At 37.4% G+C, this 21,766-nt stretch overlaps 1 protein-coding gene across 2 annotated transcripts in view; it reads right to left on the bottom strand.

Moving 5' to 3' along the window:
• Window positions 1–680: 680 nt before the first annotated feature.
• Window positions 681–21,766, bottom strand: part of STRN (striatin) — a 107,860-nt gene continuing 86,774 nt past the window's right edge. Inside the window, exons 11-18 of one of the 2 annotated variants that reach the window (XM_007468386.1) lie at window positions 19,966–20,141; window positions 18,051–18,098; window positions 17,155–17,276; window positions 13,815–13,982; window positions 11,787–11,927; window positions 3,324–3,431; window positions 2,135–2,221; window positions 681–2,047 (exon numbers count right to left, since the gene is read on the bottom strand). In XM_007468386.1, the coding sequence (XP_007468448.1) occupies window positions 1,878–2,047; window positions 2,135–2,221; window positions 3,324–3,431; window positions 11,787–11,927; window positions 13,815–13,982; window positions 17,155–17,276; window positions 18,051–18,098; window positions 19,966–20,141 (1,020 nt within the window). In that variant the 3' untranslated portion in view covers window positions 681–1,877. The remainder of the gene's footprint in view (window positions 2,048–2,134; window positions 2,222–3,323; window positions 3,432–11,786; window positions 11,928–13,814; window positions 13,983–17,154; window positions 17,277–18,050; window positions 18,099–19,965; window positions 20,142–21,766) is intronic. The other variant, XM_007468387.1, reaches the window with a different exon arrangement.

Raw genomic sequence — 21,766 nt, 5'->3', positions numbered from 1 at the left:
GCACAGATGAAATGACAAGGTAGCTGTGTCAAAATATTAAAGCATATCTGTATATCAATTAGGCAAATTTAACACAGGTCTTTAAAGAAAACTTGCCTGTATACTACAGAATTCCAGAGGCAGATAAGCAGAAATTTTAAAGAAAAACTGTCGATTAATATTGACACTATCGTGATAATACTTCTTCAGGGAGTAGAGGCACATATTATCAGAAGTGCCATTGTTATGCTAATGGAATACATGGGCATAGGAATGTAGGAATTATATTAAAAGGTTAAAATATTTATGGATATGGACTTTTTTTAAAGTCTGAGAGCCTATTAAAAATACATTTTGCTGAAAATTTGGGTATTAGTAACTTATTTCTAATTTCCAGATTGGTCTCTGACATTTTGGGCAAATAAGAGTGTGAGGAGAGGTGAGACAGTTGTAGGGATGAGGTCTGTATACTGGGTCCAGACAGTGGGGTCATGGAAATCCCAAGAGTTGACCATATGTGGGTCATAGGTAAGGTGCGCTCAGGGAACCCTGGTCCTTCAAGAATGGTTTTCCCCAGAAACAGTATTGATTCACTGCCTATTAAAACATGCTGTGTATTCCAATTAGACACTGGAGGTGGGGTAGGGAGAGGGAAAGAAAGAGAGAACCCTTTAGCCAATATTATACACCAAACTATTCCATCCAGATTTCCAAGAGGTTCTTCTTCTTGGAGATATTAATAAGGGAATTCCTGGGGCACAAAACATTTGCTTTATTTAGTACTTCTGCAAAAGCAGCTGCCTGAGGTTAACCATATCCTTTGGACTATTAAAACATAATAATTATGAACTATTTTTGGTAGGTGTCAGATAATTTGAATGTAAGAGACAAAGAAGAAAGAGTAGAGATCATCTGAAGCATGGTTATGTGGGTTTTGATAAATAAGTACTTGCAAATAACTTCCAGCTTTTCAACCACTGAAAGGTAAGATTTCATTGATAGGAAATAATCACTCTGGTACTATAAACATCACATGAATAAAATGAATTTTAAAATTAACAGAAATTATTATAAAGATATGACCTGCTTGCCATTAAAAATAAACAGAATCTTAAACCTGAATAAGTTAAATCTTTTAGTAAAAGCAGACTCTATCAACTATTCTTCATAATGGTGAGTGTTTTTGACAGCTAAACTTTAGAATGGTACCAAATCTATTTTCAAAAATGTAATACAATATAGAAATCTGCTTAAAAACTAAATATTTGTTTAGCATGTCTGAATAATAATATATTTAACATGTTATTGCATTTCTTTTTTTCCCTCTAATAGGTAAAATGTTTTCCCAGGTGCTTTATGAGAACAGTTGAAAGGAGAGCTAAATTAAAAATGCATTTTAACACTGCCTGGTCATTATGCACATAGGGGTTAGTACAGCAGATATGATAAAGATTACTGTTTTGACTACCTAATATGTTTAACAAGATTTCTCAGGGGAGAACTAGGTCTAAATTTCCATTCTTCCTCTACTCATTCCCAGCCATCAACCTTTTTAATTATCCCTTATAATGTGTCCTATTTACTCAATAGGGGCAAGCTAAACCTATGTTCTTCGCTCAGGCCTGCCTAGCGAATTAGAACAACCTCAGAAATAAAAGCTCCTATTTTGGGAAAAATTTTAAAGTTTTCAGGCTCACAGATTCAGCTGAGCTTGCAGCAACCTGAACAAACCTTAGTTTTAGAAAACGAATTGCAAAACTATACTTTAACAAATGTTCTCTGTGCTCCTTCAGCAGAACAAAAGGGCTGGATGGGTTGACTCTTGCCCTGGTCTTCTGTATCTCTTTTGTGCAGTTGATTATTTATAAACAGCTAGAAGGTGAAGATGATGCATTGTGTCATACAAAGACTTTAGCTAGTGCATCAGCCCCAGCACTGGCTATATAGCATTTGGATGGGTGAAAAGCTACATCATGAATTGATTCTTCAAACTTTTTCCGATGAGCTGTGAACTCTTGGATACACGTCTTACTTTCTAGGTTCCATAAACGTATTGAACAGTCATGACCTATATCAAAAGAAAAGAAATTAAGAGAAAAATTACATTAAATATAAAAATGGTAAGAATAAATAAATAATCCATAGTTGTACTTACTGCCAGACATTAAGTACAGGCCATTTGGATCAACTGCTAAACTTGTAACAGCTTCTAGGTGGGCTACCATCGAGTGGATCAGTTTGCCTTTGGAAAAAGAGATTGTTACTCTTTAGTAATAGTTTAGCTTATCCTGAATACAAGCCAGCTACCTCGCTGTACTGGCTTCGCCAGTCACCCCTCTTTGTGTAGTCTCTACATCAATAGCTTTTCCAACTGCTAAAACAACACGTGTCTCCCTCCCTGCTCTGGCCATGATGATAATGAGAAACAAAAGCTCAAATTTCAGATTATATTTTTGTCTTTCACAATAATGGAAGTGTGAAAGATTAATTAATTTGCACACAAATATTCCTTTAAGCCATGTTCATTAACTAAAACTCAGACATTATTCATCACTGACTTTGCATCCTTTAGCTACAGGCAAATTGTCTGTGTTGTGGAAGCAGAAGAAAATACTGAGACAAAGACAAAGTAACAGAGAGAAAACCTGGCCACAGTTTTGGTGGAAACAGTACATAGAAAGAGATTAAAAATGTTAAATTATTCATCACTTGTAGCTAAGCAAAGTTAGCAAAAGTCAACACATTTACAAAGCCAGTAGCAGATACTCAGGTAAATATGGCTGCTAATACAGTGAGCTGTTCTCCCAACCAGCTCTTCATGCATTTCCTTTAGACTAGTGAAATATAAGCTAATAAAAATTGGGAAAGCCTTCATACCTCAGTGCAAATCAGTCAGGACCAAATAATCAGTATTATAATAAAGAAAAAATTTAGTCCATGGAAAAACAAATAAAATAAATCAAATGACTCAGGGGTTTGCCATCTGTAATGATCATATGCCTCTACTTCCAATAAATTTCTACTTTTCCACAATATATTCAAAACAAGAGATCATTTTATTGGTATCTAAATGAATTTTTCACTGTGTTCCTAGTAATAACCTTGGCTCTAGGGCCAAAATATAACACTTATTTACTATTAAATAAACCAAGATGATTCTATATGCTATCGTGAAGACTAGTTCTTAGCAGATTTAGATGGAGTAAAAAGAAACTGATCTGGGAGAGGATTTGTGTTTCAGTGCCTATTCGCTGACTATAAAGCCACTGACAGACACCAAAATTACAGCTGGGATTTTTTTTTTTTTTTTGCTTTAACAATAATCAATTTAAATAAATTCTTACCTGTATTGTTATCGTAGAATTTGATATGCCTGTCTTCATGAGCAGTGATGCTGATGGGAAGAGTGGGATGACTGATGACTCTATTTATTTGGCAGGAAGAGTTGGCTGCTAAAAAGAAAAAATTAAAGAGCAATACAAATTTGTCAAAGCTACTATTTCTTCACACAAAAGAGAACTGAATATTCACCTAAGAGATTGGAAAAGTAAATGATATGACTTTAACTTGTCTTTAGTTCATTTATTCTGCAATTGTTTTCATAATTGCGATGTTAGGAAATGAGAATCACCTGAGCAACACTCTACTGACAAATCTAGAAGTACCTGGGAATTAGAATTTCCTTTTCCACCCACCTGCTATCAATGGATGCCACCTAGAGCTTAGCCCAGAGCCACTGACATTTCTCATTCTACAGTGTTCTATGATACTTTTGCTACTTTAATAAAATTCCATCATTACTTCATGTAGATAATTCCCAAACTTAAATCTCAGCTCATTCTAGATACAGAGCTCTTTATCACATAGTTATCATCTAAAGATAAACAAGACAAAGAGAATTTTTAACTCTTTAATCTTCTCTTTCTCATAATAGAAATGGTCATTTAACAGTCTACCATGTTTGGAATCTGAAAATAGCATCCTAATAGTATTTTTTTACACACTATTTAATTGTGTTCAAAGAGATCTTAATTATACACACAATGAGACAGGCAGGCCACATGTCATTAGGTTCATAACACAGTGAATGAACCAAGGTCCAGAAAACATCTGTGACTTCCCCAAAATCATGGTAACAAAGCTAGTACCTATGCTAATTTCTACCTCTATCCCAACTAGATGGCTCATGCAAATCAGGCAACTGCCAAAATCGCTACCTAAACTATCACAAGTTCCTCCTGACAGCCTTTTATGAAGTGGAAATCAATTATTAAGAACTTAAGTGTAATTAGTGATTTTTGTTACAATACTTTTTACAAGAAAAAAAGGGAAAATCTACACAAAGATAACACTAATTTAAGATATGTCAAAGTTAAAAACTAATTATTATATCATGGTCTTGGGAGAAGGGATGTCCTTATAAAGTACATTATTGGGACAACTGGCAAATTTGAGTGTAAACAATAACAGCATGTGTCAATGTCAAATTTCCTGATTTTGATAATGTAATGTGCTGTCAGAGAATGTCCTTATTCATAGGAATTACATGCTAAAGGATCTAGGGGTATAGGTATATAATAGGTATATAACGTCTCTTAAATGGCTCAGAATTTTAAATTATACACAGAGAATGATAAAGTAAATGTGACAAATATGGCAAAATGTTAAAAACTGGTGAATCTGGGTGAAGGTTAACCAAGAATTCTTGTACTGTTTTTGAAACTTTTCTTTGAATAGGTATCATGAAGTTACACTCATAATAGAAAATATAGTGATGCATAGCTAAAAATAGCTCCAATATTAGTCTACTCTATTGGATTTTCACGTGGTACCTAGAAATATGACATCTTAAAAGCTGAAGGTAGTCTTTTTCCAATGCTAATGGCAGGCAGCCACCCAGCCTGTTATCTAAGTGCACAACAAAAAGTCACTTGACCATGTGGAGTAAGCTCTGGGACAATTATATTCATTTTAAATGGTCCTAAACAAAGAGTTTAGATTAAAAATTCAGCTTATGGATATTTTTTCCTCCAGAGATAACACACCACTGACCAATATCTGCTGTAAGGTCTAGCAGGAGAATAACAACAAAATACAAATACTTTAAAGTATCCGATATATTTTGGGAGAGAAGTTTCTGAGAATAGCTTCAATTACTTTGAAATCTAAAAAAGAAGCATGATAGAAATCAGGCAAAAGAAAGTTCTTATTTAGTAATACTTTTTAAGGAAATTTCTCCAGGTGATGGTAAATCAGACAAGTAAAAGTAAGCAAAATACAAAGAACACTAGAAATAAACTGAAGGCCTACTAGCCATCATTCTAACAATGAGTCTAAAAGAATCCTCCAAATATTTATATTCAGCTTATGACATAAAAATAGTTTACCTTTCCAATGGGTTCACAAGTACCCAATTACCTGCTTCAACTACCTTTAACTTAATCATAGTCAAATCACCACTGCCATCAATAAGAAGAAAGGTAATTTATTCTGATTCTAACAACAAACATCTTTCATCCTTTTAAACTATACGAAATTCACTTTTACCTTAAAACATGTTTGGTCTGAACTTTAATTTAAAAAAACACCTGCTAAATTCCAGAATACAATAACATAGTCAAATATGAACAGCTAAGGGAGTCACAGTAGAAAGAAATAAATTTGCTTTATATAACTCTAAAGTAATCAAACTGATAACTTAGGAAATGTCAGGACATATTATTATAACTCGAAATAGTTATCACTTATTCCAACAATGCTGCCTTTGCTCAAAACGTTCTTGGCATTCTTCTTCAGAAAATGCTTCTAGTATCAGGCAAAAAGTCATATGACTTTACAGTCATATATCGTGAGGGAGAAATGGAATTGCCTAGTTTAGCTTATCCATCTCACTCACTGACTTGAGACCTTATTAATTTGTAGGAGTCATTAAAATCAACATTTACGTTGAGGACGTTCAAAGAATTGACCATACTCTCTGAAGGTAATTTGAAAAATGTTCACATCCTTCTTAATTTCATATTGGCTTTTTATTTTATTACAGTAGCTTTAGGTCATATGTCTAAGCATGATTTTAAATTTACTAAGAGAGGGCGAAGTCAAGACGGTGTACTAGAAGGACGCGGAACTTGCGTCTCCACAACTAGGGCACCTACCAGGCACTGGTGGGGGACCACGGACACCTAAGGGGACGGGAGGAACCCCCAGCGACTGGGTAGGATGTGGGGCGTTGTGGGGGAGTGAAGGGGGAGGAGAAGTGGAGGCGGGAAGGGACTGGCACCCCTGAGGGATGGATGGGGGGAGGGGAAGGGATCCCATGCCGAAGGGAGAAATTGGGGAACCACTGGGAGGGCAGAGGATCTATACAGATTGCCAACAAACACATGAAAAGATGCTCAACATCACTAATCATTAGAGAAATGCAAATCAAAACTACAATGCGGTATCACCTCACACTGGTCAGAACGGCCATCATCAAAAAATCTACAGACAATAAATGCTGGAGAGGGTGTGGAGAAACGGGAACCCTCTTGCACTGTTGGTGGGAATGTAAATCGATACAGCCACTATGGAGAACAGTATGGAGGTTCCTTAAAAAACTAAAAATAGAACTACCGTAGGACCCAGCAATCCACTACTGGGCATATACCCTGAGAAAACCATAACTCAAAAAGTGTCAGGTACCACAATGTTTACTGCAGCTCTATTTACAACAGCCAGGACATGGAAGCAACCTAACTGTCCATCAACAGGTGAATGGAAAAAGATGTGGCACGTATATACAATGGAATATTACTCAGCCATAAAAAGAAATGAAATTGAGTTATTTGTAGTGAGGTGGATGGACCTAGAGTCTGTCATACAGAGTGAAGTAAATCAGAAAGAGAAAAACAAATACTGTATGCTAACACATATATATGGATTCTTAAAAAAAAAAACTGGTCATGAAGAACCTAGGGGCAGGACAGGAATAAAGATGCAGACCTACTAGAGAATGGACTTGAGGACACAGGGAGTGGGAAGGGGAAGCTGGGAAAAAGTTAAAGAGTGGCATGGACATATATACACTACCAAACATAAAATAGATAGCTAGTGGGAAGCAGCCGCATAGCACAGGGAGATCAGCTCGGTGCTTTGTGACCACCTGGTCGGGGGGATAGGGAGGGTGGAAGGGAGACACAAGAGGGAGGGGATATGGGGATGTATGTATACATATAGCTGATTCACTTTTCGATACAGCAGAATCTAACACACCACTGTAAAGCAATTATACTCTAATAAAGATGTTAAAAGGATAAAAAAATACAAAATACAAAAAAGAAGTTCATAGTCACTGAAAAAAAAAAACTTTATACAGATAATATTCCTCTGGGCTCAGCCCATAATACTGCATTTCCTGTTGCCATGACATCAGTGGTCACTATTACAATCCCTAGGATTCTGTGTAGTCGAGTGAGAGAGAGAGAGAGAGAGAGAGAGAGAGACGGAGGGAGGGAGGGAGAGAGGGAGGGAGAGGGAGAGGGAGGGAGAGGGAGAGGGAGAGAGAGAAAGCCAGAGAGGACAGTAGTTTTTCTTTCTTAGTTCCCTTCTTTTTCCACTTCTTTCTTTCTTTTATCTCAAAGAAACACCAAAAGAAAAGTGCAAGCCAAACAGGCAAGGGAGGCAGGGGAAACTTTTGCCTTTTCTCAATATGTTGGCTAAGGATGCACCAGGCTCCTTGAAGATGTGCCCCGAGTCAAGCTATCTGGACCGGACACTCTTGGTTGCCTAAGCAGAGCACCTGCTTCCCTGCTTCCTCCTTTATAACACAACCCCAACTTGGTAAATGGAATAAATGTAGCCAGAGGGCTCAAAGGAAGCTGGTCCATCCCCAGCTCCTGGGGAGGATCCCAATTCCAAGTCTATGCCAAGGATGGTTGTGTGTGTGTGTGTGTGTGTGTGTATGTGTGTGTGTGTGTGTGTTTGTGTGTGTGTAGTCCCCCTTGCTGGTGATTGCTTTAGGACTGCAGGCTTGAGCCCATCAGCACAGGGCTCTCTCCAGTTGATCGTGACTATTCAAGGGTCGGCTGTGTCCCAAGATGTATCAAACAGACAGGAGGGAAAAACTTTAATCGTATGTTTTTCAGGGTGAGGTCGCCTCTCTTGTTGGAAATGAACAAGGGAGCAGGTTGTTCCAGGTATGCTGGCAGCCATGTTGTGACCACGGGGCAAGTTAGTCTGAGGAAAAAGCCAGCACACAAAGGAGGAAGGCAGCCAGATGAATCAGAGAAATGGAGCTGGAGCTCTGATTGTCTTGTGTCTAGAGGTCGGTGCTTTGCGATGACCTAGAGGGGTGGGATAGGGAGGATGGGAGGGAGGCTCAAGAGGGAGGGGATATGAGGACACGTGTATGCATATGGCTGATTCACTTTGTTGTGCAACAGAAACTAACACGGTATTGTGAAGCAATTATACTCCAATAAAGATCTATTAAAAAAAAGTATTTAGACATTTTTTAAAAATAAAAAATAAAAAAATAAAAATAAGCTACAAGGATATATTGTACAACATGAGGAATACAGCCAATATTTTATAATAACTATAAATGGAGTATAACCTTTAAAAATTGTGAATGACAATACTGTACACCTATAACATATAATATTGCATAGCAACTATTCTTTAAAAAAGTAAAATTATGAGGGCTTCCCTGGTGGCGCAGTGCTTGAGAGTCCGCCTGCCGATGCAGGAGACGCGGGTTCGTGCCCCGTTTCGGGAAGATCCCACATGCCGCGGAGCGGCTGGGCCCGTGAGCCATGGCCACTGAGCCTGCGCGTCCGGAGCCTGTGCTCCGCAAATGGGAGAGGCCACAACAGTGAGAGGCCCGCATAACGCAAGAAAAAAAAAAAAAAAAAAAAAAGTAAAATTATGAGAAATGAAAAACAGATTTATTTTATACAGGCCTATCTCATTTTATTGTGCTTTGCAAATACTGTGTTGTTTTAAAAACTGAAGGTCTGTGGCAACCCTGTATTTAGCAAGTCTATTGGTTCCATTTTTTCAATAGAATTTGTTCACTTCGTGTCTATGTCACAGTTTGGTGATTCTTGCAATATTTCAAACTTTTTCATTATTAATATTTGTTATGGTGATCTGTGGTCCCTGATCTTTGATATTACTAATGTATTTGTTTTGGGGTGCCATGAAGTGCACCCATATAAGACGGTGAACTTGATAAATGTCGTGTGTGTTCTGACTGCTCCACCGACCAGCTGTAACCCCATCTCTCTCCTTCTCCTTGGGCCTTCCTAGTCTCTGAGGCACAACAATATTGAAATTAGGCCAATCAGTAACCCTACAATGACCAAGTGCTCAAATGAAAGGAAGAGTTGCACACTTCTCACTTTAAATTAAAAGCCAGGAATAGTTAAGCTTAGCAAGGAAGGCATGTGGAAAGGACAAGCCAAAAGCTAGGCCTCTTGCTCCAGTCAGCCAAAAGTTGTGAATGCAAAGAAAAAGTTCTTGAAGGAAATTGAAAGTGCTATTCCAGTGAACACATGAATGATAAGAAAGCAAAACAGTATGGAGAAAGTCTTAGGGGGCTGGATAGAAAATCAAACCAGCCACAACATTCCCTTAAGCCAAAGCCTAATCCAGAGCAAGGTCCTAACTCTCTTCAATTCTATGAAGGCTGAGAGAGGTTAGGAAGCTGCAGAAGAAAAGTCTGAAGCTAGCAGAGGTTGGCTCAGGAAAGAAGCACTGTCTCTGTAACATCAAAGTGCAAAGTGAAGCAGCAAGTGCTGATATAGAAGCTGCAGCAAGTTACTTAGAAGATCTAGCTAAGATAATGAATAAAGGTGGCTACACTAAACAACAGATTTTCAATGTAGATGAAACAGCCTTCTATTGGAAGAAGATGCCACCTAGGACTTTCATAGCTAGAGGGAAGTCATGCCTGGCTTCAAAGCCTCAAAGAACAGGCTGACTCTCTTGTTAGGTGCTAATGCAGCTGGTGACCTGAAGGTGAAGCCAATGTTCATTTACCATTCTGAAGATTCTATGGCCCTTAAGAATTATGCTAAATCTACTCTGCCTGTGCTTTATAAAGGGAAAAACAAAGCCTGGATGACAGCATATCTGTTTACTACATGGTTTACTGAATATTATAAGCCCACTCTTGAGACCTACTGCTCAGAAAAAAAGATTCCTTTCAAAATATTACTATTCACTGACAATGCACCCGGTCACCCAAGAGCTCTAATGAAGATGTACAATGAGATTAATGTTTTTTTCATGCCTACTAACACAACCTCCATTCCAAAGCCCATGGATCAAGGAGTAATTTCAACTTTCAAGTCTTATTATTTAAGAAATACATTTCATAAGGCTACAGCTGCCATAGCTAGTGATTTCTCTGATGGATCTGGGCAAAGCCAATTGAAAACCTTCTGGAAAGGATTTACCATTCCAGATGCCATTAAGAACATTTGTAGGGCTTCCCTGATGGCGCAGTGGTTGAGAGTCCGCCTGTCGATGCAGGGGACGTGGGTTCGTGCCCCTGTCCGGGAGGGTCCCGTGTGCCGCAGCGCGGCTGGGCCCGTGAGCCGTGGCCGCTGGGCCTGTACGTCCGGAGCCTGTGCTCTGCAATGGGAGAGGCCACAACAGTGAGAGGCCCACGTACCGCAAAAAAAAAAAAAAAAAAAAAAAGAACATTTGTGATTCATGGGAAGAGGTCAAAATGTCAACATGAACAGGAGTATGGAATAGGTTACTTCCAACCCTCATGGATGACTTTGAGGGGTTCAAGACTTCAGTGAAGGAAGTAACTTCAGGTGTGGTGGAAATAGCACGAGAACTAGAAATTAGAAGTGGAGCCTGAAGATGTGACTGAATTGCTGCAATCTCATGATAAAACTTGAATGGATGAGGAGTTGCTTCTTATGAATGAGCAAAGAAAGTGGTTTCTTGAGATAGAATCTACTCCTGGTGAGGCTGCTGTGAAGACTGTTGAAATGACAACAAAGGATTACATAATTACAAAAATCCTGTTGATCAAACAGAGGCAGGGTTTGAGAGGATTGATTCCCATTTCAAGAGAAGTTCTACTGTGGGTAGAATGCTATCAAACATCAACGCATGCTACAAAGAAGTTGTTCGTGAAAGGAAGAGTCAGTCAATACGGCAAACTTCACTGCTGTCTTATTTTAAGAAATTACCACAGTCACCCAACCTTCAGCAACCACCCGCTGATCAGTCCGCAGCCATCAACATCATGGCGAGACCCTCCCCCAGCAAAAAGATTATGACTCACTGAAGGCTCAGATGGTGGTTAGCATTTTTCAGCAATAAAGTACTTTTAAATTAAGATATGTACACACTTAACAGTCTGTAGTATAGTGTAAACATAACTCTTATATGCACTGGGAAAGCAAAAACTTCATGTGACTCACTCTGTTGCAATATTTGCTTTATTTCGAAGGTCTGAAACTGAACCCTTGAAAAACTCCAAGATATGCCTCTATTCAGAATAAATATTATTGTCTTCAAATAGAATTGAAAACTAAGCATTTGGTATAAAATTAAACTTGACGTCCTTTAGAATAGCTCAAATGCTACTTCAAACAGTACAGTTATACATGTGAATAAACTTAACCTAAAGACTTAAAATCAACTGTAAATCATTATATCCTTCTAATTGTGTTATATGATTTTGAGGCAGAACACTTTATAATGACAAGTGTTTTTCATAGTTGACTCTAGTAGTTATAATTCTGATAACGTTTAAAAAATTGATCCAAACACAGACTACTTAAAATTGGTATACATACTTGAATTTAGGTTGGATTCTAAAGTGAGAATGCGTTGTTGTGTTTCCATGTTAAAGATGCTTGTGTATCCTTTGCTGAATGATGCTACCATATGGCTCGGGTCACTGCTCACTAGATCCACAGAGGCAGGGATTCCCAATTCTAAGAGTCAGAACACATTCGAAGAGAACGGCAGTTAGAGGGTCTGCTTTACAATGTGCTTAGAATATAGCAAAACAAACGGTGGTATAAGAAGTAAATAAGGCTCAACATTAGAATAAGAATTAGCTCATAGTCATTCAGTGCAGATTGTTTCTTTCATTACTCTTAGTCCTAGTCTATTTTATCATCCTTACTTGTTTACCACATCTTCTACCAGTCACTCACAGCTACTGTATTCATTGAATCTAAGCCTTTATTTAGAAATAAATGGAAAACATATGGACTACAAGTTTTTCTGCTTCCACCTCAAATCAACCTGGGGTTTAGAGGGGCATCACAGGAATTCTTCATTTTAAAAGCCTATCTCTTAATAGGAATTCTAACTCTCTAAAAGTATGGAATTTAAGAAGTAAAACCTCAAATTGTTATTTATTGGTAGAGTTATGCAAATATCAAATGCAGGCAACTCATCAAAACCTAGGCACAAGTTATGGCAGCTCAAGAATAAAGAAGGTATTTTTATTTATCATCTAGAATAGGGTAAACCTTGGAACTTATTTATAAACATAAAAAAATATAATCCTGGGCTTCCCTGGTGGCGCAGTGGTTGAGAGTCCGCCTGCCGATGCAGGGGACACGGGTTCATGCCCCAGTCCGGGAGGATCCCACATGCCGCGGAGCGGCTGGGCCCGTGAGCCATGGCCGCTGAGCCTGCACGTCCGGAGCCTGTGCTCCGCAATGGGAGAGGCCACAAGAGGCCCGCATACCGAAAAAAAAAAAATATATATATATATATATATATATATAATTCTATGTATATGTGAATATAATCTGATTTTTAAAATCTGGTTCAAAATCTAAGTAAGCTGACAGTTCAAAAATGTGTATCTTCCAGAAGGTACATTAATGGCCAATGAACACACAAAAAAGGTGCTCAGAATAATTAGCCACCAAGGAAATACAAATTAAAATCACAATGAAATACTGCTACACACCCACCAAAATGGCTAAAATTAAATACATCCTCAACACCAAATGTTTGTAATTAAGGATGTAGAGCAACTGGAATTCTCACACGTTGCAGTCAGTGGCGTAACATGGAACAACTACTTTCAAAGAAAGTCTGGCAATTTCACATAAAGTTAGAACACACAATTCTAACTCTAAAGCCCAGAAATTCTATTTCCAGGTCTTTACCTGCCTGTGATTTAAAAAAAAAAAAAATTCACAGCAGCTTTGTTCATAATAGGAAAAAATGGAAACAACCCAAATGTTCATGAAGAGGTAAATGATAAACACTGTGGTTTAAGGAAATACTTACTACTAAACAATAAAAATAAATTATTAATGCTTATTACCACATGGATGAATCACAGGAACACTACAGTGAGAGTAAACGTCAGACACAAAAAGAGTGCACATTGTATGATTTCATTTATGTGAAGTTTTAGAATAGACAAAACTAATTTATAATGAAAGAAATCACAACAGTGGGTACCGCTGGTTAGGAATGGGCAAGGTGGATGACTGGGAAGAACACAAAGAAACTTTAGGGCAGTGAAGGAAATGTTCTATCTTGATAGGTGCAAGAGTTTTATGTATTTGTCAAACTCATGAAAATGTACCCTTAATATCTGTTTTATACTGTATAGAAATCATATCTCAATTTTTAAAAATTCAAAAAAGGCATGCTATTTCACCAAACAGTATGCTTTTTAAACTTATACGTACTAAGTTGGAAATTCAAGCAAATATATTTTTACTGCTTAAAAACAACCTTCAAATTAAATTTAAACAGTAAGAGTTTGTAGAATCATTTATTTATTTGTTTCTTTTTATAATAATTTTATAAAACACTGAGTAAAATAAGGGGAAAAAAGTATGTACCTTGATTATCATTAAATACACTCAGGGCTGGAGCAGCCTCGGTTGTATTCCATAAACGGAGAGTGCCATCTGCTGAACAGGACAACAAACGCTGGTGCGCTGCACTGTAAGCCAAACCCCAGACTGCATCGGTGTGGCCTAGGAGAGGGCCTCTTAAAACAGAAGGATCTATAAGAACAGAAAGAATGCAGGGAAAAAAGCACAAATCATAAAGGTACTTAGATTCCAAAGGAAAGTAAAATATACAAAACAAAAAGTATAAAATACACCTCCTAGTTTCTAGTTTTCTTCTGAAATGTGGCAAAAACAGGCTTGGAAACATGCAAATGTAGGGTTTGAAATTAAAATTTTAAAGTACATATACTTCTCCTTAAAAAAATTACATATTTCCTTCTCCCTCCCTTTCTTCTTTCCATTTGTCTTGATTTTTTTAAAAGGCATGTTAACATAAACCATTTGAATTTAATCTACTTTGAGAGAAACCACAACTCACATTCCCTGAGGAAGTGAACGGAGACCCTTTCCCTCCTCTGATGTCCTTCAGCACTTTGGATACACTCTTTAGGCCATTTGTGCTATGAATGGCAGTCGTTCTTGGGAGCAACAGGCCTCTGTCATCCTTAATGGACATGAACTGAGACCTACAGGAATCCCCAGATGCCCAAACAGCAAGATGTGACACATGAATGATGTGCATGTGGGGGAGGGGCAAGGAGAAGGCTGGGGAGGGCGTTTGCTTAGCACTGTTTCCTGATAAAAGCCAACTTGGAAATTTTACTTGTTAACCCTCACAATGAGTCTATGAAGTGGTACTTTCAAGATGGCTCACAGATGTTAGATTTAAAATGTCAATGGTGTTATCTGACCTATATCCTCTCTTAAGTCATACCATAAAATATTTATTGAAGATAAACTATGTATTAGGCACTATGCTAGATGCAGGGGCCATGCAGATGATTAAGACACAGTACCATCCTTGTCTTCAAAAGACAATGTGGTAAGTACAATAATAGTGACAGATACCAGTTACCATGGAGAGTGACTGGGATGAATGAAAGCAGCTCCTACAAAATCACAGAAGGAAAAATAGCATGCTATGTGAGGAAATTTATAAGAAAGTCAGTATTACTGGACTGTGAAATTTGAGGCAAGAAGCGGAAGAGATGAGAGTGGCTAGTTTATGGTGGGATTTCTATGACGTATTAAAGAAATTATCCTAAAAGCAATAGGGAACCACTGAAGGGTTTCCCAGGAGAAGCAGGGTGAAGTAAGTATTTAATAAGGTAACTTTGATTATAGTGTAGAAGACAGATTGGAAAGAATCAAGATGAAGGCAAGGGGACTGTTTCAGAAGACTGGGAGAGTGAAGGTGAAGACCCAGACGAGGACAGTGATAAAAGGGGCAGAGCAGGAGTAAATTCAAGAAATATTCAGGGGGAGGTAATTAACAAGGTATAGATAGTAAAACGGTACAAGGAATCAAGGATAACTCTTAGGTTTCTAGTTTGGATAATTCTGGTAGTGTCAACAACTGATAAAGAATACATGGAAAGGGAATTCCCTGGCAGTCCAGTGGTTAGGACTTGGACTTGGCGTTCTCACTTCGATCCCTGGTCGGGGAACTAAGATCCCGCAAGCCACGCGATGCCACCCCTGCCCTCCCAAAACATATATATATGGAAGAAGAAACAGTGCTTGTAGGGATTTATGTACAATGAGACAGCCACTTTGAGATGTTCTGTAGGTAGTCTGAATCCTAAAGAAGAGATTTATGAGTCAATAGCATATAAAACCACAAAGTGGATTCAATCTACCAAAGACGATGTGTGCAATGCAAAGAATGAATTAGGGTCTGGCCTTGATAAATGTTAATATTTCAGGTGAGGAAAATAAAGGAGTTTATGATGGACAGGGAATAGAAACTGTCATAGAGTTAGCTGTCAAAAAAGCCAAGAGCGAGCAGATTTCAAAAAGGATGGAGTGGTCCACAGTTTCAGATAGCCAGTATATCCAGTAAAATAAGGACTGTAAAATACTCCTTGGATCAGCCAAATTAGGTAGATACTGATATCTTGTTATATTTAAGTGGAACAGCCAGAAGACAGAATGCAAAGGAATCATGCACAGGGAAAGGACATGGAATTAGTAACTAGTAATTGTGATTCCTAGACAATATCGCCAAAGAGACACAGGAATGAAAGAAATGAAGGAAAGAGAGACTAAACAAAAGCCAGAGAGGGAAATGGAGTCAGAAAAGTCTTCTCCTTGCCCAGGATGGGAGACACTTGAATTTACTTACATGCTGAGGGGATGGAAAGAGAACAAAGAGGGTAAAGCTTCAGATGAGGGCAAGAGAGAACAAAAGAGAAAGAGTCAGCCAGAAACAGAGAAGAAGACTGATATTAGAGTGAAGTCTCAAAGGAAACAAGAGAATGAGGTCAAGAGCAAAGGGGAAGGGCTGGCTTGGGACAGAATGAGGTCAACCGATATCTGGTACAGGGATAAAGTAAGGAAGGAAAAGCATGAAACAGATAAATCTGTAAGAGAATTGTGGAGGGAGAGGGGGTGTTAACCTTCACAAAATATATGTTAAATGCTTATTAAATAAATGTTAGAAGAAACTTTTAGTTACTGAATTTCTTATCTTTACTTAGGTTTATTAGTAAAATTAATTAAATGATAACAAAAATAAAATATGGTTTTATGACATATTTGACATTTCATACCATTCTAGAATTTAAGGAGAATTTTAAGAGGAAACCAAAATAGTTCCTAAACAGTTTTTGCAAGGGAATTTATGATAATATCTAGTGACAGATTATAATACAGTTTTTTGTTTCATGGTGCTGTTCCCAAATCTAAAGGGCACTTCTTAACTTTTTAAAGCCTTTTAAATATTTTGGTGCCATACACTTTAAAAATCATTAGCCTCTATACCCTCCAATAACTGATCAAGAAGATGATGCCATCATTCATTTTCCTTCAAAGTTATTTGTCAAGAATAGTGACAAAATATGATTACAGATTAGTAATAATGTATTAAGTACTGTACAGATGCCTACAATGAAGAAAAACATTTGTCAATCAAGACAGCATTTCCAATCAGTAAGACTTCTTGGGGTGGGAACTGTTTTCTTGGGAAAAATACGTTATTTTCTCTTTTCTTTTAGCATTATGTATAGCAAATTGATTCCCAAATACAGGAGTCCTTTTTAACAAAATAAATACATGGTTCCCTTTTACCAATTTATTTTCAAAAACATCTCATTTTATCCTTATATATGCTATGTAAAATGCATAAAAAGAAAATATTCTTTCATATTTTTGGGGAATCACATACCGTAAGAGTCATAGGGATCGATGTTGGGGTTGGTGGTGTTCCAGCCCTGGATCAGTCCGTCAGTCCCGCCACTATAGCACTGCTCACCATTGCTGCTCATCACCACACAAAGCACTGGACCTCTGGGAAGGAAAATCAATTTCTATTCTCAAAAATCTATCTGATAATAGGACTTGTTAAAAACAAGAATGCTTAATTATTCAAAAGGCTTTCTTTTTTTCTGCTTTGGATAACAAATAAAAAACTATCAAAGCATTATTCATTTTTCTTCCTCTGCTAAACCAGTGGTTGGTAAACTGTGGCCTATGGACCAAATCCAACCAGAGGACTGCTTTCGTACAGTCCTCAAGCATTTATGGTTTTTACATTTTTTAAAGGGTTGTAATACAAAACCAAACTAAAATCAAGAATGTACAACATTAAATATGCAGCCAGCAAAGCCTACAAACATTTACTAATTGGCCCTCTATTTATAAAAAGTATGCCAACCTCTGTGCTAAATCAAGTGAACAGGTACATTCCTTAAACTTAAATGGAAACAGGAAAAGCGTGCAACATGTGATCACAACAAAAAAAAGTCTCAGATATTTTTAAGGAAAAAAGATCAGGATTTCTCATGGTTAAACTTAATTGCCTCAACTTCATTTTAAGAGAGATATATACATCATCTACACATCATGCAAATAAAATCTAATTTCAGCAAGGATCCCAATTTGGTAGTGATAAACTTGTCTCTAGCATTATATTATCTGCCAGTTTCTTTTACATTTACAAAAAACACTACTAAATACAAAAAAATACATAACACAAATACATACGCGAAAGAAAAGAAAATATGCTAATTAGGCTGATTTACAATGATGTTGATTTAACACAAAGAAAAAGCACATACTTACTTATGAGCTCTGAATGTATAGATAGGCTCCACATCAAGAGAAGTGCTCCTAAATCAGAGAGAGGAGGACTTTTACCACTTTAAGTTTTCAGTAGTAAACAGTATGACAATGTATGTCATAAAATTGCTCCTAGAAATACCAACACTATGATAATATACCATTCTCAACCCCAGTACACAAGAAAGCTTACTTAACACGGATCACATATATTTGTGACTTCAAGAAACAAAATTCTTGTTTAGTAACAATACCTTGTTACAGTGCTTTTAGCATTGTCCTAATCTATTTGACTAAAGGAAGAGAGAGCCTCACTCAGGGGATAAAACATGGGCTTTGAAGAGATAAACTTCCGGATTCAATTTCCAATTCTGTCACTAACTGGCTAACTTTAAGCAAATTATTTAATCTTTTGGAATTCCAGATTCCTCTATGTTTAAAATAAAACAGAAAAATAGGGATAACACCAAATATTCACAGGATTAAATGTGATTCTACATGGTAAAAGAGCCTAGGACAGAACCATACACATAGTAGAATTTCAATCAAAAGTATTTTAATTTCCTTGCATTTGCATAAAGGTTAACATGCCTGTCCTTAATACCTGCAGAAACTGTCCAAATCATCAGATTATTCATTACTCAGAACACTGAGTATATGGGTACTCTACAGGGCCTAATACTGGCCATGACTGATAATGGAAACTCGATTTAAAATTGGATTGCACTGCAGTTTTTTTTAAAGGCATATGATATCTCTCCTCATTACCAAAGTTTTAAGTTCAAAGGTAAACAGGCTACTGTTACTTGCAATGTGAAGATGTTGTTACTAAGCTATCACCAGCAAAGAATTTATTTCAATATTTTTCTAAATTTTAGTCAATATATGATGAGACATTCACATTCTCTGGTCCAGTAATGATGTCCCCTGTGACTAAAGAACTTGAAAGACAAAAGGCACAATTTATAACCAAGAAATACTTCTTCTCTGCTGAAGACACCTAATCTACATGAGGATTCACTTGGTTTTAAGCAAGATCTGGTTGAGCTATCTGATGAATCAAGTATTTTATCTAGTTTATGTATGACTCACAGCAGGAGTGTCATTGATCTCTTTTAAACTGGGCAATAGATATTCTCTACCAGTAGTAAAACTTCCATAATCTCCTCCATTTGATGTTCATTTCTACTCTTTAATAAAAGAGGTGTCCAACACTGTAGAAGGGCCCTTGCTGGCAGATGCTGGGTTCTGGACCATGTGACCCAAGGAAGAAAAGAGAGGTGTTCCAATAAGGACCCCACCAAGTGGGATCAGGACTACCACTGGTGACTGATAAAAGGGATTTATACCAACTCATGTCTGCCCATGCTTAGAGAGGAACCAAGAGGCCAAGGCAAGTATTAGCGGTTAAGTGAGAGCAACAACAGTGTCTTTCAGTCTAGACATTTTGGTCAAGGTCAAAAGAAAAGACCAAAGAGAGGTCTCTCACCTCTCCCTGTCCCCCCATCCCCCATCAGCCTTCCCTCCCTCCCACTCCATAAATCAAAACCTAGTAAACAACAGGACAATCTTGGGGTGTGGGTTTGATGATTTTAAACATGCACATACCTGTTTACAACACCAGCAGAAACCTTCAGTGCTCCCCAAATGTGATAGTTATTTAAAACACTGTATAAAGATTACAATCAGCATTCACAAACCATCAGATAATACCATTTCTCCCTAAGGGTCAGTTTTCCAACCTAAATTAGCTTGTGAGTATGAAGGGAAAAACACCCTAAATTATGTGACATGGTAAAGAAGAAAGAATTAGAAGAGATATTTGGGGAACTTAACAGCAAATAATAAAGTAAGCATTTTTCTTCTGAAAAACTATTAATTAAAATATTTAAATACAGTTAAAGGAGAATATTCTCACTTTTTGGCTGGGGCTGTTTTCTGCAAATTCCACATTTTTAACGTGTGATCCTCTGATGCTGTTATCAAAACAGGTTCAATGGGGTGGAAAGCAAGGGCTCTAATGCCATCAAAGTGACTTCTTAACGTAAACTTAGGGTTCCATGTCTTCCTCAATGCATCTTTATTGTTTGCTATCTATTAAAGAAACAAAAGAAAAATACCAATACATTTAGTTCAGGATAGGAAAAAAACTATATTTCAACATTAATTCTTACTGATTTGTCATCAAACCATCACATTTTGCAACTTTCAAAACAATATAATTTTTTAACATAAATAACCAAATCAATAGGCAAAATTAGCAATATGTTAACAATGGTTTTCTCTGAAGAAATATGAACGCTATAATAAGAAAACAGGCAACATAATTCAATACAGAAAGAGGATCAAATAACTTAATAACATAAAACAGATCTCCACTAAGATGATTTTTTAAAAAGACAAGTAATTTCAACCTAAATTATAGAATAGAAACTAATTTTGGGTAAGAGTTGAAAAACTAAGTTATCTTTAAACCTGTTAATATTACAGAATATGATACTTTTGAAATTTTCAATGCTTTCTGACAAGAGCTAAATTTTCTTCAAATTGGTGACAAAGTTTATAAACCAGAAACATAAAATGTTAAAACTGGAAGAGACAATCAGATGTTACAAAAAAAGATTCCATTGGTAAAATAAATACATTATTATGTTCCTTTTCTCCACAGAATCTCCATCTCAACAACTGAAAAAAATGCACTGTTTTTTCATTCCAAGTAATAGGAAAGCCAAAGAGGTTAGTATTTGACTTTACACAAGCACCATGTATGAACTCTTCACACTCCAAGGCTAACAATCATGCTAGGTTTAAGCAAGAGTGGGGCAAGTATTGGTAACACACTAGAGAAATGTTAACCATACTTACAATGACAAAAATCATCAATGATACTAACAATAGCTGCTATTTTGAGCCTTATTCATTATTTTGTACATTATTCCAAAAGGCTTAACATGCATTAACTCAGTTAATCCTCACAGCAACTCTATGAAGTAGGAATTAACATAGAGAAGTTAAGTGACTTGCCGTCTAGTAAATGGAGGAGTCAGGATTCAAAATCAATCAGTCTGGCTTCAGAGGCTATGTATTAATATAAACTATACTTCAGAGCCCAGAAGTTTAGAAATCTGCAGAAAAATCTGGACAGGACATGTCACAACTGGGGCAATAAGTGAAGACAAAACACACTATGCAATGAACTACTCTAAGTGGGGCTGGTTATCTTTGGGGCAAGTGGGGTTGCGGGGGGAGGTGAAGAAGACAACTGGGCAACTGAACTGACTCCTGCCCACTCTTATTAAAGAGCTAAAAGGTTTTCATATGTAAGAGCACTTAGATTCCTTCCGAGCATCTTAATGTGGTAGGCAGCCACTAACATAGTTCCCGATTAGCCCACTTATTTTTACCTTTGGGTAGTCGCCTTCCACATTATAGGGCTGCTCTGTATGACTGACAGCATACAGTAGAAGCTGGAACAAATTACTTCCAAAATTAGGTTATAAAACCTTCCATCCTGAGTGTTCCTGCTCTCTACCTTTTCAGGTGCACTCACACTGGGAGAAGCCAGCTGCTCTGCTGAGGAGCCCACAGAGAGGCTTATGTGGTGAGGAACTAGTCTCCAGCCAATAGCCAGCAAGAAACCAAGGCCTTCTAACAACTACGTGAGTGAGCTTAGAAGTAGATTTTTCCCAAGTCAGGTGTGTGTAAGACTGCAGCCCTTG

Source organism: Lipotes vexillifer, unplaced genomic scaffold (assembly GCF_000442215.2).
Source record: "Lipotes vexillifer unplaced genomic scaffold, Lipotes_vexillifer_v1.1 scaffold1149, whole genome shotgun sequence".
Lineage (NCBI taxonomy): Eukaryota > Metazoa > Chordata > Mammalia > Artiodactyla > Lipotidae > Lipotes > Lipotes vexillifer.
This window is presented reverse-complemented; position numbering and strand designations above follow the sequence as displayed.